Genomic DNA, 16,794 nt, shown 5'->3' with positions numbered 1-16,794 from the left:
GATTTTGAACCGCCTGCTGTTTTTTCCCCCAAGAGCTATGTTGCGGTATTCCTGGGATCCTGGTTATAATTGCAGTTGACAGCTAAATAAATATGTGGGAAACTTGCAGACTTTGAAATGACAGCTATATACAGTAAGATGACGTTTCCTTCGGAGTCACATGACTCTTTACAGTAAGTCCAACATGGCAGACGGAGTGGATCTTACGCGGTAACTAAAGCAACATTTCAACTGAAACAGACACGTTCAGCACTACTCTGCTTCAAGACATCAACAATGAGGGAGAGACAGAAGAAAAAGAAGGGGAGGACGTGGGCAGAAGCCGCTAAAACGGTATTCTACGTGTTTTCTCTGCCGTTTGTTGTGGTTGTTTTCCTTGAACGCTCCCACTTGTACAACTGTTTATGAGTTCATGACCCGCTGGTGAAGACGAAATGTTGCGTACACCGCGCAAGGCCTGTTTTGACGGGAGACCGATGATTGTCACTAGCTGTGTAGCTTTGCCTAACTGTCAGCGTTGATCATGAACGCAGCGAAACGAATGGCAGCGGTGTGCACCCAAGCATCTTTCCCCAACCCTTCGGTGTGTTGTGTCTTGACTGTACGGGTGACCTGTCTGTCACGATTTGAAGTCGAATAAAGTAACATGAAGTAATCACGTCAGTGTTGCCCGCTAACCAGGTTAGCATGCTAGCTTCTGCTAACGCAACTCAGTTCGTCAACAAGTTTGTTTGATATCGCTTGTAACGTTAAATAAAACGCATTAAAACGTGCAGTGTTGGTATTAAACTAATCCCCCGTACGTTACCGTAACTGCATAATAGATAATGAAATTAATGTATTGCATGCCAACGTGTGGCGAGATACCATCAGAGTACAGTAACGAATGTTGTTAGCATTGTAGCTAGCTGTCTAGCGTAGCATGCTAATGCCTACAGAATATCAAAACTATTTAATAATTAAAGCGCAACGTTATTGCTTGTGTGGACATCCACTGTCCAGTGATGCATTAGCTTCAATGGGTAATTTATAGCAACTAGTTAGTAAACGTAGCTAATTCCAAAAATAATAAATTGTAATAACGTGTTAGTTTCTAAACACCAATAAAGTCCTGTTCTACTGAGATGCTCAACATATGTCACAAAAATATAGAAGGTGGGAACAAAATAAAGCAACGTTGTTTGTTCAACGAGATGTTTTATTATTCTGTGAAAGTGTGTGAGGGGTTGTGTTGACATGTTTTGCAGCTAGCTAATATCAACGTTTTATGAACGTGTTTGCGATCATGCTGCATTCCCTGTCCATGTCACAACATATGCCAAATGTAAAAAACTGTAACTTAGTAGGTAACGTTAACCATTTGTTATTTATTATCAGAATGAGATGTAGATCATAACAAAAAGCCACAATGTTTGTGGACTTGATTACTCTGAGCGTCGTATTCTGTACTGTGGCTACACAATCAAGGCATGTGAAGCGTCAGTTTGTGAAATCTCAGGCTTCAGAGGAAGTGGAGACCACATCATGTTTTATGACAACCACTCTCACTTGAATCACTCAACTGTACAATGGTATCACAGTGTTTTTTTGTTGATAAAGATGTTTTATTGTTTTAGGTTTTGGAGAAATACCCCAATACGCCTATGAGCCATAAAGAGATCTTGCAGGTGATCCAAAGAGAAAGGCTTAAGGAAATAAGGTAAATAGTTCCCTGGCATTGCAGCTTTACTACAGCAAATGCCCTTCAGACAGGAGACATTTTCATGAGAGAGAGAGCTACAGTTTCTACCCTCTGTTATTGATTGCTCATATCATGTACTTTCCTGTTTCTTGTTCACATAGTGTTTTACTTAATTAATAATTGTTTCATTTCTTTTTGTTTCATTGTCACTGTTCTCATCCAGAAGGTAAGAAAAGGCTAGTCCCCCGACCCTTATCTTAACAAACTCACTGCAATGCCCCTTTGTTTGGTTTTACCTTTTGCATGTTATTAACAATAACATGTCCTAGGTTCAGTTGCATAAAGACACAGTTCTCACGCTCATATATTTGACGTGCTTATAGAGCCAACCTGTTGCATAAAAACATAATTTTGTTTTCCAGTATGGTAAATATACTCGACGTTCAAACAAAATAAAGCATGGATGCTGATGCCAATGTTTGTACTTTGAAGTTTAACACAGACAGCTACATGACATTATCCAGAGTGTAAATTTAATGACATAAATTGTATGGCAGATGTTAGCCCAACTAGCCCAGTGATCTAAATGAATGACAGATGTTGCTTTTTTTTCTCCATCTCAGTGCATTTTATTTCTAAGCTTTTTGCTTAATGTACTTTTAAGTAATATACTGTATGTATTACACTATAAAGTAACACATATGTAAGTTGACTAAAACTGAATTTTTGCTTCACTGTGTAACTCTGGATAAATCTCTTGCATGACTGCTGAGGCATTATTGTGCACTCTTGATTAACTCAAGTTAGTTCTGAAGCTGTTTGACTTAACTAGAACAGATTTTTGTGCAGCGACATAGTTATGTCAGACCAGTTTAATAAAGAATATCAGTCTCTTATGATGATTAACCAGTTTTATGCAATTTATTCTGTGTAAAATATTCAGTAAATTGCCTTACAGCTAGACTGCTGTGAATCTGACCTCAACTGTTGATGCATGATAGCTATTTCTCCCCAGATATCAGACCAGCCTTTTGCCCTTGTTGCGTGTTTCTCCCAGCTTCCTGATTTTTTTTAGGGAACCAATATGTAATTTGCCCTTTTCTCTCACGATGTAGTGGAACTTCACCGCTGGCATGTCTGAATGCAATGCTGCACACAAACTCTCGTGGTGAGGAGGGGATCTTCTACAAAGTTCCAGGCAGAATGGGGGTCTACACATTAAAGGTTAGTTAGACAAAGCTGTTTTGACTGCTGTGTCCTGCAAGTTCATAATTTGTGAATTAACGGTCAACCGATATGAGTATTTAAATGTAATTCCATTATTCCATGCGGAATACAATCTAATATACATGGTTATCTTAGCCAATAATGTATTGTTTTAGATGGAATTTTTATTAATTAATGAAATAAAAAAAATACATTGGGTTATGCTGTAGATTTCAGAATGTGACTGGTGTTTAAGGGAGAGTGGGATACAGTTTAAAACATAAATCTTGGTTAGTATCATGACATGTGTTTATAATTATGAATGCTTTGGTTGAATTCTGACTGTAGTGTGAGTGTGTACCCCACAAGCTGTTTCTGAATGTCTGGGCTCTTCTTTTTCTGTATCTATATAACATAAAGGTAATATACTCTATGTACTTATGCAGAAGGACATCTCCGATGTGGCGAAGGAGCTATCTGAGGAGGAATCTGAGGAGAGCAGTGACAATCTTTCTGACTCCCAAAGTACAGAAAACAGCAGCAGTGCCATCACTCAGGAGGGCAGGAGGGGAAGGTGGATGCGAAGAGGTACTGTGCACTGCATACAGGATCATTACTAATAGTTTGCACGTCACTGCATCCCTGAAGTCACTTCTTTAAATGGTGTGTACAGACCATCATCTCCTAAAGCTTATTTAGGTCATTTAAGAATCACCAATCAACATTCATAATAGCTTGATTACACAAATATGTAATGCAGATGTTAAAATAAACTAAACCACATTATTTAATTAAAACAATTGTAAGAAATTAAAACATGTCACCACTATTTTATAGCTAGAGGTACCCAACGGTAGACTAATTTTGCAAGCTAACTGATACCACTAAAATACAGTGACAATAGTTTACATCAGCTTCATTTGCAAGCGCTGTTATTATTAAAGAGTAAGGGCTTCTTTGTTGTTGCATAATTGTCACTGCTGTTCAACAATCATTAGGTGGAGTCAATTGAAAATAAAGATAGGCCGTTCTCCATCAACAGTAGCCTCAACAGAAAGTAATAAGTAAGGACCGTAGTTCTGCTCATTAGCTGATTTTTGCTGGGTGGTTACCTAGCTCAGTTATGACTATGACAGTTAACGCCCCTTCTCAGCCGTTTGTCAAAAATCATCGCGGAAACACAGGAAACCAGTTGAAGTAGCGGCAGACGAGGCAAGTTAGAGTTAGAGTTAGAGGAAAGTGGCTACAGTTACAACATCTCATCACAAAATAGTTTCTGGATTACATTGAGCATCAAACATGATGATAGCAAAAGGTGAGTTTTATCTTCAAACAATGACGTCTTCCATTAACAGAGAAGCTGCAGGGCTGTACATGACGGTCACACCATAGCGGTTTTTGCTCTCTTGTGCGTGTGTGTCAAATCATTGCTTTATTGTGAATTGCACACCTTGATTGTGCCTGATTGCAGAGGAACTTATGAGCGTTTCTTCAAGTACCAATTATTTTGTTTTCCTCAGGCCGTGCTCTCACTGACTCTTGGTATTTCTCTCTGCCACTTGAATATTTTAAGTGACTGTTAAAACAGGAAACTGTATTTTCTCTGCATGACCCGTGACCACTTCCTCATTATGTTCAAGTTGGAAAATGCCAAGCATATAACCTTGGTTTAGATCTGAGTGGGAGGGCTCCGATATTGTTTTATTTTTGAACTAATCAATGCAAAAACCGCAAAGTTAAATGCAAATTAAGTGGCATCGAAAATGAAACAAGTGGAACTGCTACGGTATGTAGAAAAGGTTTCATCAGAAACAGACAGCAGAGAGGTTTTTGAGAACAATCTTCTTATTGAAATGTTCAGCCCTTTTTTAGTAAGGTGATATTTTAGCAAGGTAATACAATCTGCTTCTTTGTGCACAGTATTGGTTTCAGTTTCATCAAAACAAAAGCATGATGTGATAAAGTCTGTACAGCAACCTCAGGAAGTGTATTACTAACATCTGTTTTGCGCTTTTGTATTTGGTAGTTCCCTCCAAGCTGCAGTCACAGCCGTCCTCTCCGCAGCCTCGATGCTCGTCGCCTTCTGTTCCCACAAGTAAACTAATCTCTCCCTCGCAGAAACACAGCAAGAAAGCTTTGAAACAGGTACTGATGGGTTCTTTTTTATTGTTTATTGTGTTAATAACAGCTACTTAGTGATGTAAATGCTATATTGTGCAAACATATGCCTTAGATGTTACATGAGTTCCTGCCACATCCTCATACTCACATACACTCATTTAAACTAACTAAATACATTTACTCAAGTACTGTACTTAAATACAAATTAGAGGTATTTGTACTTAACTTGAGTATTTTCTTTTCATGCCAATTTCTACCCCACTACATCTCAGAAGGAAATACATTTATCTGACAGCATCAGTTACTAGTTACTTTACAAAGTGTGATTTTTACACCCAAAACATATGAAGAGTTATGAAGAGAGAAAAAATATGATGTTTTGTTATAAACTAAATTACTCAACACTTTATACAAGTACATATAGTACATTGGTTAACTGAAGTTTATTTAGCAACTATTTTGGTAATCGTTTAAGTCATTCTTTATGTAAAAACATTTCATGGTCCCAGCTTCACAAATGAGAAGATTTGCTGCCTTTCCTTTTGGTTATTTTAATGTGTTTTTAATCATTTTGAGGTTTAGACAAACTAAGCATTGTGAAGGCGTCGCTATGGGCGATTGTGACAACATTTCTCACTATTTTCAAAATTATTACTATCGATTAATAGAGAAAATAATCTGTGGATTAATCCATAAGGAAAAAATTAATTGCAGTCTGATACAAAATAGTTCAACCTCAACCAACTACATTAATGCATGAGTAATGATAATCTAATGATATAATAAATAATAGTAAAACAGTCACAGGAGACATTTTTCTTTCTGCTTTGAGTCCTTTTAATACTTTAAGTACATTTTCCTGATTATACTCACATACTTTTACTTAAGTTCATTTTTAATGCAATACATTTCTTGTAACAGAGTTTTTTTACAGTGAGGTATTAGTACATTTACTTAAGAAAAGGATTTGAAAACGAATGTTTTAATGTTGTTTCTTTTGCATTGATATACCAAGATGTTACAGGAGACCCTTATTCTTAAATAAAGAAAAACTGTACTGATCTGAATCTGAGTCAGTTGTCACTCAACAACTGAGGTTATTATTGTACATGACATATTTAGATTTTTAATCCTGCAGTTTTCACTACTTCACGCTGAAACAGTTTCAGTAAACATGTACGTAACCCATGTTAGTTTTTAAGCAGGCGCCAAATATCCTTCCATTCCCTGTCTGTTTAACATCTTGTGCTGATTATTTCAAGACAATGAGGCTACAGGGAAAAATGCCTATAGCTGGTTTTAAAGTATTAATGTTCTCATAATCCACCCGTTCAGCTTTTTTCTTATTGGCTGTGTTGTGCCTTTTGTGTTCTATTTAATTAGATTTCACTTGATTGCACAGATTGTAATTCACTCCATCTGTGCTGGTGTAGAGTCTTCAGCTGTGTAAGACCAATTTGTATTCATTTATTGGGCTACACTAGAAGATGGTGATTTGGCTAAAATATTATTGCTGGTGAGATCTATTGTGTATTTTCTATTTCGTTAAGCTAAAACAAAAGAAACAGACTCAGTGGACTGTCCTAGATTGCTTCTTTAAGCTGTTGACATTGTGCTTGTTAGGTGATCAGACTTCTTGACACATTTACAACATAGAGATGATTTATGCTTGTGTTATGCAACCTATGTTTCATTGCTGCACTGTTATTTAGCTGTTATTTAACCAGGCAAGAGGCCCTGGGGGAGTAGTTGCAGGGAAACAGAGGGTTACACACATTCACACTCTCTTTTTTTCATACTGCTGGCTATTTGTTCTTTATTTTGCTCGCTTTCAGGCCTTGAAGCAGCAGCAACAGAGAAACCAGCGCAGACAGGGGGGAATGCCAGCCAGCTCTAGTCCCAGACTACTTCTGAAAACCATCAAAGATATGGCTGACACCATTACTACAACGACTGGTAGGTGGCTGCTATTAAAATGTCAAATACAATATAAAATGGAATTCATAGTTGCACACTGGGTTGGACAACAGAGCTCCAGCTCACAGAAATGAGGTATGATATTCAGTCAGTGTGGATATTTTGCTGATGTTCACTGCATCATAATACACACAGTTTTGAAGATAAATGACTGATATTGATGCAGATCTTGGGTATTGTCCTGTTATTACAGGTTTTCCTAACTAGACAACAAAACGCATTGTATTACGCCTTTCAAACATGACTCACATAATTGGCAGCATCAATGTGGAAAATTTTTGAGAGCTTTTCTTTTCGCTCTTTTCCCTCTGCCTAAACAGACTTATGCCACCCAGTCGTCCCCAGGAAGGTATCCCAGAGGTCAGGCCGCCTTAGTGCAGGTAAGTCAGACATATGCTTTAATTTAATTGAGTGGTTTGGAAATCTTAAAGGGAAGGGCTGGTGATGTTCTGTATTTTTCTTAGTGTCAACAAATCCCATTAAAAGACCAAAACCAACAATGAATTGGTCCTGTTGGTTCTTCTATAAGAATTGTCTGTGTTGTCAAAGCCTAGTATAGGGTCTTGTGGAATCAGGTCCCAGTTTGGGTTCAGGAGGTAGACACCATCTTTACAATGAAGAGTAGGCTTAAGACTTTCCTCTTTGATAAAGCTTATAGTTAGGCCTGGGTCTAGCCTGAGTCTAGGTTCTGCTCAAGGTTTCTTCTACCTGTTTTTCCTTGCCATTATAGCCAAGTGCTTGCTCATGGTGGGAATTGTGGGGTCTCTGCAAATAATATTACAAAGAGTATGCTCTAGACCTGCTCTATATGAAAAGTGCAGTGAGATAGTTTCTGTTGTGAATTGCTGCTAGGCTATATAAATAAATAAATTGAATATAGCATATTCCTATTTGTCATAGACCTCCATTGTTGTCTATTCAAACCACATGGTTGCACTGGATGACATGTTGACACAGACACTATAGTTTATTTTGAGTAAGTCTCAGCTACACTGTCCTGGTGCCATAAATACTCACTTGTTCTGCAGTGCACCAAAAACTTAATCCCCAGCTTGCAATAGTCGCAACCAATGCACTATTTACTTATGTTTGGGTAGCACTTACTAAAAACTAGTGCCAAGCTGTTTTAGAACATTATTTAGCCTTTTTCTAAATGAAACTATATATCTATGTTTTTATAGGTTTATGTCTTCAGTAGAAATCAACGTGCTTGGGGCTTTGCGCCATAGACAGGATAGGGAAGTCAGAAAGTATTAAGAAACTGGCATATGCATTGTAGTGTAGTGTCTTTTCATGGGATTTATTGAAAATAAGAAAATGAGGAACAACACCAACCGTATATATTAAAACTTAGATCTGCCCTCTTGCTTGGGCATTATTTCAAGAAGTCGAGGAGCAAGTGAAACAAAATTAATTTATATGACTTCACATGAGAATAAATTACTCAAGACGTCAGTGGCAAAATCGACATGTTTCTGTGTTGTCTGACTTACATCTGTTTCCTGTTTTGTGTTGCAGGGCAACTGAAACGTACCAAGTGTAAAATAGATGTGGAAACACCAGACTCCATTTTGGTTAACACCAACCTGCGGGCGATCATCAACAAGCACACCTTCTCTGTCCTGCCCCCTGACTGCCAACAGAGGCTGCTCAGACTTCTGCCTGAAGTTGACCGGCAGGTGGCTCTAAGATTATTCATACTTTTTATGCTTCTGTTGCATTATCTAGCACTTCATGAAGACAATCTAATGTTATTGCAATGTAAATTTTCATATTTCCTGTAAATTGTCATCTAATGTATTAAACTATCTCACAAAATTGTTTGGAAATATTTTAAAAGTGCAGAAAACATCTCTGCACAGGGATATACATTTTACACACAGCTTACTTCTCTACCACGTTCATTCATGTTCACTGATTCTACATATTTAACTACACATCACATATGGGAAGCATGATTTGATTTACTGATGCAGCGATGGTGATTCTGATGATGTTCGTGATAACATTGTGCCTCCTCTCCCCAGGCTTGCATGGACGGCCTTCTCAAGGTCACTAGTTCTGCCTTAAACAATGAGTTCTTCACATCAGCAGCACAGTCTTGGAAGGAGAGGCTGGCTGAGGGTCAGTGCAACTGTTTCCAACTGATAATAACAGCATTCAGTTCACATTCAACGTTAAAATAACCAAGATTCAGTGTGGCTACAAATATAATGTAACTTTTAAAATTATTTAACTGTTTCCTTTACAGGGGAATTCACTCCTGAGTTGCAGCTACGGATGAGACAAGAAATTGAGAAGGAAAAGAAAGTTGAGCACTGGAAGGAGGCCTTCTTTGAAAACTATTATGGTGAAAAGTAGGTTCTCCTTTTATGTTGGAAGATTTGTATTATTTTTTGATGAACTTATCCGACCCAGCTTTGAGGGAGTGTTTAATTTTTTTCAAAAGAAGATCCATCTACCTATTTTTTTTCTAAACGTCATTAACAACACTGAATATCTAATTTCAGAAATGCATTGTTATTAAACTGTGGCGTCTTTTGAAAGGATTATTAAATATAATAAAAGTTGAATGAGATTCCAAATAGGATCTTAACACCATCCTCATCTCCCTCTCACACAGGAGTAGATGAATACATGGTAAGATTTTTTCTTGGAAACACATGACTGTATTTTTAGTAGAATTACAATGTAATACACTGTTTATCACATTTCATTGAATTGCTTTGTATCCAACAACATCATATTGCTTCAAGACAAGGCTAAGTCAAATTGAATCAACCTCTTAGCTGCTCAACTTGCAAAAAACTGAATGGATGATATGAAGTGTCATACTCGCCATATCTCATCGCTCAAGTGCAAAATCAAAACACTTGTTGTAAATTTATATCAGCTTGGTATTTCAAATTCAACACAGGGTAGGGAATCTGAGAAATATTTTTTTAATGTGAAAAATAACTAGTAGTGGGTTTTTTTCTGTCATGTATAAAACAATACTTGCGAGTAAATTAATTGTTTTTAGTATGTTGCGAGTCATTGTCATGCTCAAAGCCCAACTTTGTGTGTATTCCTAACAATTACTTTTTATTAGGTCAGTGTTTTATATACACACACACACACACAAACATATACATATGTACTGTATATATAAAATATCATATATGTTCATTTTAACAAAGAAAACACTCGATTTCTGAAATTTATTTCTTTGTCTGTCTTTCCACCACCTCTTCTTTCTATCTGTATAGTTCTGGGCTCAGCTTTGAAGAATCCAAAGAGCTGACAAAGGCTGATCTGAATCAGGAGCCTGCCAGACCCCAGTCCCCCCGTCATCAGACAGGACCTGCTGCTCAAGCATCGGAGGATCCCAAGGGCACCAAGGACAGCAGCCAGACGGATGCTGCTACTACCGCTGTGGAAAACATGAAGCCAACACAGGAGCCTCTGAAGGCACAGCCTGTTCCAAAAGAGCCATTCTTTGCTACAGAGCCCATGAAGACGCGCCGTTCACAGTATGCTGAGGATCGTAAGTTGAACACAACAGCACAGTCTGGACCAACGCCTGCAGTGACAACACCTGAGGTTGAGAGACAGACTGAAAGGGCTGTGGTAGAGACACCGCCCGAAAAGGGGCATAAAGAGGAAGCGAAGGAGGAGAAAATGGAACTCTCCCAGTCGCCTGTGAAGAAGAGCCATGCACCAAAGGCAAGTTCAGAGTTAAAAGAGGATCAGCTGGCGTCTGTGGTTAAGCCTGCTGAGGAGAGCGAAGAGGTCATCTCTGAGCCCAGTGGTCCCTCAGAGCTGCTGAAAAGGAAATCTCTCAGTGAGATGGAGGTTGAATTGACACCGGAGAAAAGGTCCCGTATGTCCTCACTTTCCTCTGTGTCTTCAGTCACCTCCATATCTCCTCCAGCATCATCCACATCCAGTCCTCCTACACCGACTCAAACAACAAATCAGAGGGTTCCACCACTCAAGGTAGAGAAATTTTTGCGAACTCAAAGACTCCTCTGATCTACCTTTCGTTTGAGTATCAAAACTCACCATTTGTAGGCTTGAAAGGTGGTCTGAAAAGTTTGTAGTCTGCTTATTTGCAGAGGGTGGCAGCTGTAGTTAGCTTGGTTTCACAGCAGTTAGAGTGGATTCCAATGGCAACCCAGAGTTACAGCAAAAATGTGTGATAGAAAAATGATTAAAATGTCCATAGAAATTTCTCTGCTGGTGATCTTTATGCTTAGTTATGTTCCGAACAGCCTTAGCTTCCCCAGTAAATGCCTAAATTAGCTACTTTCAGCAGGGTTTTGTTTGTAGCTGTGAGGAGGCAATAACATGACATAGAATTAGCTCTGTTGTGGAGGTCTCTTAGTTTAATTTATATTATGGATGTTTTTCATTTTCTATATTTATATGCTGAAATTCATTAACATCAATTAATTTCACTTCGCAGATCCCAGTGTACCGAATTCTTCCTGTTCCTGTGTCACCTAGTCAAGGGTCACCCAGAACTCCCCTCTCAGCCCCACTTAGCAGCCCGGGCCGCACTGGTGCTCGCACTTTGGCTGACATCAAAGCCAAAGCTCAGCTTGCCCGAGCGCAGCGGGCAGCGGCTGCCGCAGTATCATCTGCATCAAAGGGAGCGGTGCCAGGCCCAGGTCCAGGGGGAGGCAATGATGAGCAGACACAGCCATCGCCTAGCCCAAGCCCAACATCCCCACTGGCATCAACCAAGTTACCAGCCTCCAGCTGGGACAGCAGCAGCAGCAGCAGCAGCAGCAGTCAGACCAGCACACCTCCTTCTCACCCACTGGAAACTTTTGGTCAGCTAAGCCCAAACCGATCTCAAACATTTTATTCAAGCATAACTGATGAAAAACACAAAGCTCATCCTGCGGATACTCTCAGTGCAGGACCCCATAGCGTTCAAAAGAGTTCAGACACATCTACGCTTCCCACTCCTTCATCTGTGCATCCTCTGAAGGGACAGGAAAACCCATCACCAGCTGGATCATCAACCAGAGCCAGCTCCTGTATCCCTGCAAACAACCCGCTGGTCACTCAGCTTCTGCAGGGAAAAGAGGTTCCGTTGGAGCAGATCCTCCCAAAACCGCTATCCAAGGTGGAAGTAAAGATGTCAAACATATCCTCTGGTAGTAAGGGGAAGACATCCCACTCTGCTGAGCACAGGGCTGATAAGCAGATGTCCCACCAGTTCAATACAGCAGGGCGAGCAGGAGTTTTCTCAGAATACACAAGACATCACAAGGAACTTCCTGATAAGGAGACTCAGGAGCAGATCCTACAGGCTCTAATGCAGAGGAAAGGCCAGCAGGGCCAGTCTCATGGTGGTGTGGGGCCTCAGCACCATCAGTACAAAGTCCATCAGCTGATGCATGCAGAAGGGCATCAGGACCAATCCAGGATTTCAGTAGGATTTCTGGGTCGTAAGAGGATGCCCAGGCCTGCCATGACGGGGCATTACCTGCTCAATGTGTCCACATACGGCCGAGGACCAGAGAGCAAGAGACTGCTGCAGTCTGCCATCCCAAACACAACTGTGTCCAGTTTAAAAAGGGAAAGCACAGAAGGAGAGGATGCGGCAAAGGATGAAGAACCAGCTGGGAAGGTTTTCTCTCTTGTTTCTGGGGTTAAAATAGAGCAGCAGGGATACTCAATAACCAAGTCTAATGAAGCATGCAGCATTCAGCATTGCACCAATGTAAAGACTGAGCCTGGATCAGACGATAGTGCAGCTGGCACCTTCAACAAAAGCACCAGTGCGACAGCCAAAGACACCAATCCTTTTTTTCAGTCACACCGAAAGCACCTCGAACTCTGCAATAGTAATCAAGGAAACTCCGAGCCATATCTTACGCAAGTGGACCCCAGTCACCAGCGGCCGTCTGCCTTTCAAACCCAGAGAACGCTCGATAATCAGGAACCCGTGGCATCGTGCTACGGTGGCACTATCAGCATGTCTGTACCTCACACGTTGAACCACAGCACTGTGGGCACCGGCTCTTCCACAGCTTCAACAGAGGCTGAGGGTGGCGGCGTCCACGGGAGCGTCATGTCTTTCTCGGTGACCGTCACCACCATACCTGCTGGTCACTCGTTAGACCACAGCATCCAGCGCGAGCCCTCACCTGAACAGTCGTTCATCGAGGGCTCCAACATGGAGGACGTCCAGTCTAAATGCTACTGCCGACTGAAGGCAATGATCATGTGCAAAGGATGTGGCGCCTTTTGCCATGATGACTGCATCGGCCCCTCGAAACTGTGTGTGTCATGTTTAGTTGTGCGATGATATGAAATGAATAATAATTAGAAGATATTGTGGTTTGATTGGTATTGAAGCAAGGCACAAAGCAGAAGCAGGTCATTTGGAATCAATACAAAATCAATGCTGGGGGGAAGCACATTTGCCATACTCCCGACAAAACAACCAGCACGTGGTGGCTGTGGGAAAGGATTTACACTGGATGGTCTGCTGTTTCACCAACATCTATTAAAAGTTGTTTTGTGCGATTTTTTGGTAGAAATCAGTTTTCTATCAAATCAGTAGTCAAATATAAAATCTGGCAATGTTTGCACTCAACTAGGATTAGTGTGATATATTTTTTTAAATATATAAATATATATGTGTAGTTTTTAAAAAAAAAAAAAAAAAAAAGGAGGGAAAAATGAATGTTGCTATTTTTGTAGAACATAATAACTGTTGTGTTTTAGACTGACTTTTTATTATTGGGCCTAATCAGTTATGGTTAAAGGCAAAAAAAAGGGCGCTAATGATAATCATTGGTTGTAGAGTACCTCCCATTTGGCATTTACGCATGCATGGCGGGGAAGTGCAACTTACAGCAACTATTTTATATAAAAACTGTACATTTATAACTAAACACACTCAGATTTAAGAACTAGAAAGAGCATGTATACTTTTTGAAAGATAATATAAAAGGAATTTTGAATGATACTACTTCTCATGAGGATTGCACATCACATCGTTTTTTTGACTAACAGTTACAGGGCGAAGCACTTGAAAACCACCTTGATATATGGTAGTAACTGTATCAGCACTTACATCGAAATATAGGGGAAAAGAAGAATCATTTATGTATAAAAATGCCTATATGTTTCTTTTGGCAAATTGAGTCACTTCCTACTGTGTAAACCTAAATTTTGTAGATATTGCCTCCCATGTGGTGGGTTTTCTCATGCTTGTATATCTGTATAGATAGATCAGCAGTGGCAAACAGTAAAAAAAACACTCAAGGCAAGGGGAGAAAATGAAGATAATTTAGTTGTTTTTTTTCCACTGTAAATATCTGCTCATTTACGGTATATGCCTAGATGTAGAAATGTATTTTATTTTATTTTGTGCAGCACACCTAGTTTGAGCAAATTCAGCTGTTTATTACATAATTATTTTTACTGTGGAAAGAAAATAGAGATGAACAGTAAGTTATGCTAAAACGCTAAATGCTTTATCTTAGAATGATTCAGCGTAGTATGCTTCAGTTTTACAAATTGATTTGGAGGTACAATATGACACCGATTAACAGACGAGTGTAACGCTTCACCTCAAAATGGCTTTGAATTGAATTATGAATTTAAAGAGTTGTCCATTTTAATGTGGTATGAAGTATTGTAAGCACAAAAATAATACTGTATCATGTTTATATATGTGCACGGATGAACCAGCAAGCTTGTTGTGTGAACACTGTGTTGTTACAACTTTGTAGTTACATTATGATGAAGTTAACACAGTATAAATGCTTACTTCACCACATATTTAAATGCAAAAAGGCCAATGTGAAGAGTTACCTCAGCAGGTTTTTCGGGTGCTCATGCTGATTGCAAATTAAGACACATCAACTATATTATCTCCTGGAGGTGCAAAGTAGACCTGTTTTATAGCAATTATTTCCAAGGTAATATGCCAAAGTCACCTTAAAGAAAACAAAATAATCTGAACTTTTTTTAAATGTCTGACTAGTTAATCAAAGTAATATATTTTAATTAATATATTTTAATATAAAAAATCTATTTGCTAATTGTTTTTGAAAATCAACAGGGTATTTACTATAATAATATATTGGCTATCTGTTTCTACCTATGATTTTGTTTAGACTGGACAGGCCACCGTACAGAGAATAACAAGAGTTTTTATAATTCAAATTGCCCAGGTATTAATATTCTGTATGGCCCAGGTTTTTTCAACGGATCCGTTGGTCTATATTTTTCCATAGAGGTGTTGTCAAATACGAGTACCGTTTTAGATGTTACATTTGTGTCCTTATGAAAAAAAGATATGATTAAAAATGTTAAAGCACCATTTGTAGGTCAGTGGATTAATCAAAGTCCATTTTAGATGTATTTGTTATTAAATTGAGGGGTTTGTGTCTTGTGGAATATTGGTTTTAATATTTTAGGGCTAAAATCCACAAAGTTAGCATAGTCATTTCACTAAAACTGGTGTACCAGTATTTGATTAGATCACAAATTTAATTTATCTAACATAAATATTTTGGTCTTATTTGGTTGAATGTGATGTTAGGATGCTGTATTTACTCCTGTAGAGTTGGGGACTGGATTGCACTGCAAAACAATTACAAAAAAAAAAAAACATTCAATCAACTCAAAAGGCAGCTGTAATCTTTGTTAATAACAATTGTCAGGCAGCAGTCCCCACTGTGACTGAAGTTACCTGTTTGTGCATTCAGATGAGCAGTTCATATAGAATTGACTGTGGGGGAATTTGTCCTGGGCAATCCCTACCATTTTAAAATGTCATGTTTATCACTAGGTGAATTTGTTTAACATGTCTGTGTCATTTTGTCTCCATTTAAACTCCGGGTGAATGTAATATAGTAATCAGCACTTGTAAACAAAGTGTATTTTATCAAAAGTAATAGACTATTATGAATAAATAAGGAAAACTAATGCATTGTGTGTGTGTGAGTTTATTGGTGCTTACCTCAGAGGGTTGCAAAGGCCACTTGAAGTTCAGTTTATGTACCCTTTAGGGTTGGTTTTGTACATGTAGGTAACTTGACAAGTTAGCAAGTAAAACTAAGCAATATCTGGTTAGACTTTCAAAATAAAACGCGGTTAATGTTGTGAAACGTCGGTAAGGTGGTACGGTGTAGGCACCGAAAGTACTTGTTTAGGTTTAGTAAAAGATCGTGGTTTCAGTTTAAATAATTGTTACTTACTCTGACTTAAATTATGTAAGTTAAGTAATGCTACATTACTAAAAGCAATCAGTGTTGACTTTTTGTTTCACACGGGAAATGAACACTGTCCTACTCGTCTAGCCCAACCACCTCCTTACTTGGACTTTTCTGTTATTTATAGTAGTACTTTAAGCGTTGAACAATGACGCTAAAGGGCTTCCCTCATTGTGCTGAAACGCGAAAGGGAGCCATGTGCATTGGTAACCAGACGCTGAAAGACGTGACAAAGCGCAGCTATTTGACGCTCTGGGAATGAGAACAGACTGTTCTAAATTGTCTTGGATTAGGCGTGAAACTTTAAAATTTAAAAGCAGAAAGCCTGCGTTTTCTAGTGCATTAATGGAGTTGTGGAGTCTGTAAGAAGTGGGCATTTAGGAGGCATTGATGATCTATGACCTGGTGACACTGATTCTGGAAGTATAACCCTCATTCATTTTTTCCAATGTTTTGTGTTGGGTGTGACGCTAATGATTGAGTTGAAGCTAAGATCACACTGTTGGGAAAACTGGCAATAAGATCTGCAGCTTAAAGTAATGCAACGACAAAGAATTTTGAATTAGCTTCCCCTCTGGTTTG

The 16,794-nt window shown here is 39.0% G+C and overlaps 1 protein-coding gene across 4 annotated transcripts; it reads left to right on the top strand.

Moving 5' to 3' along the window:
- The first annotated feature begins 48 nt into the window (after window positions 1-48).
- asxl2 (ASXL transcriptional regulator 2) lies at window positions 49-15,925 on the top strand. Of its 4 annotated transcripts, none has more exons than XM_038729113.1 (13): window positions 49-333; window positions 1,617-1,699; window positions 1,905-1,907; window positions 2,797-2,905; window positions 3,334-3,475; window positions 4,914-5,032; window positions 6,844-6,964; window positions 7,306-7,365; window positions 8,504-8,664; window positions 9,013-9,109; window positions 9,237-9,342; window positions 10,234-10,963; window positions 11,433-15,925. In XM_038729113.1, exons 1-13 carry the CDS (start codon window positions 277-279, stop codon window positions 13,287-13,289), a joined length of 3,645 nt encoding a protein of 1,214 aa, XP_038585041.1. In that variant the 5' UTR covers window positions 49-276; the 3' UTR covers window positions 13,290-15,925. The 4 variants fall into 4 exon arrangements, with proteins under 4 accessions (XP_038585041.1, XP_038585044.1, XP_038585042.1 ...); XM_038729116.1 differs by lacking the exon at window positions 11,433-15,925 and adding an exon at window positions 9,609-9,625 and having other exon boundaries at window positions 10,234-10,361; XM_038729114.1 differs by lacking the exon at window positions 1,905-1,907.
- The last annotated feature ends 869 nt before the right edge of the window (window positions 15,926-16,794 follow it).

Source organism: Micropterus salmoides, unplaced genomic scaffold (assembly GCF_014851395.1).
Source record: "Micropterus salmoides isolate LMB-PRFRI ecotype aquatic unplaced genomic scaffold, ASM1485139v1 Ms_hic_scaffold_19, whole genome shotgun sequence".
NCBI classification, from domain to species: Eukaryota; Metazoa; Chordata; class Actinopteri; order Centrarchiformes; family Centrarchidae; genus Micropterus; species Micropterus salmoides.
This window is presented reverse-complemented; position numbering and strand designations above follow the sequence as displayed.

What these genes read in the sequence shown, in the direction of transcription:
- asxl2 (XM_038729113.1), top strand. Translation starts at nt 277, where the DNA reads ATGAGGGAGAGACAGAAGAAAAAGAAGGGGAGGACGTGGGCAGAAGCC. An exon ending in GTCAGGCCGCCTTAGTGCAG is followed by an intron (nt 7,366 to 8,503) that starts GTAAGTCAGACA and finishes TTTGTGTTGCAG; the next exon opens with GGCAACTGAAACGTACCAAG. An exon ending in AGAGGGTTCCACCACTCAAG is followed by an intron (nt 10,964 to 11,432) that starts GTAGAGAAATTT and finishes TTCACTTCGCAG; the next exon opens with ATCCCAGTGTACCGAATTCT.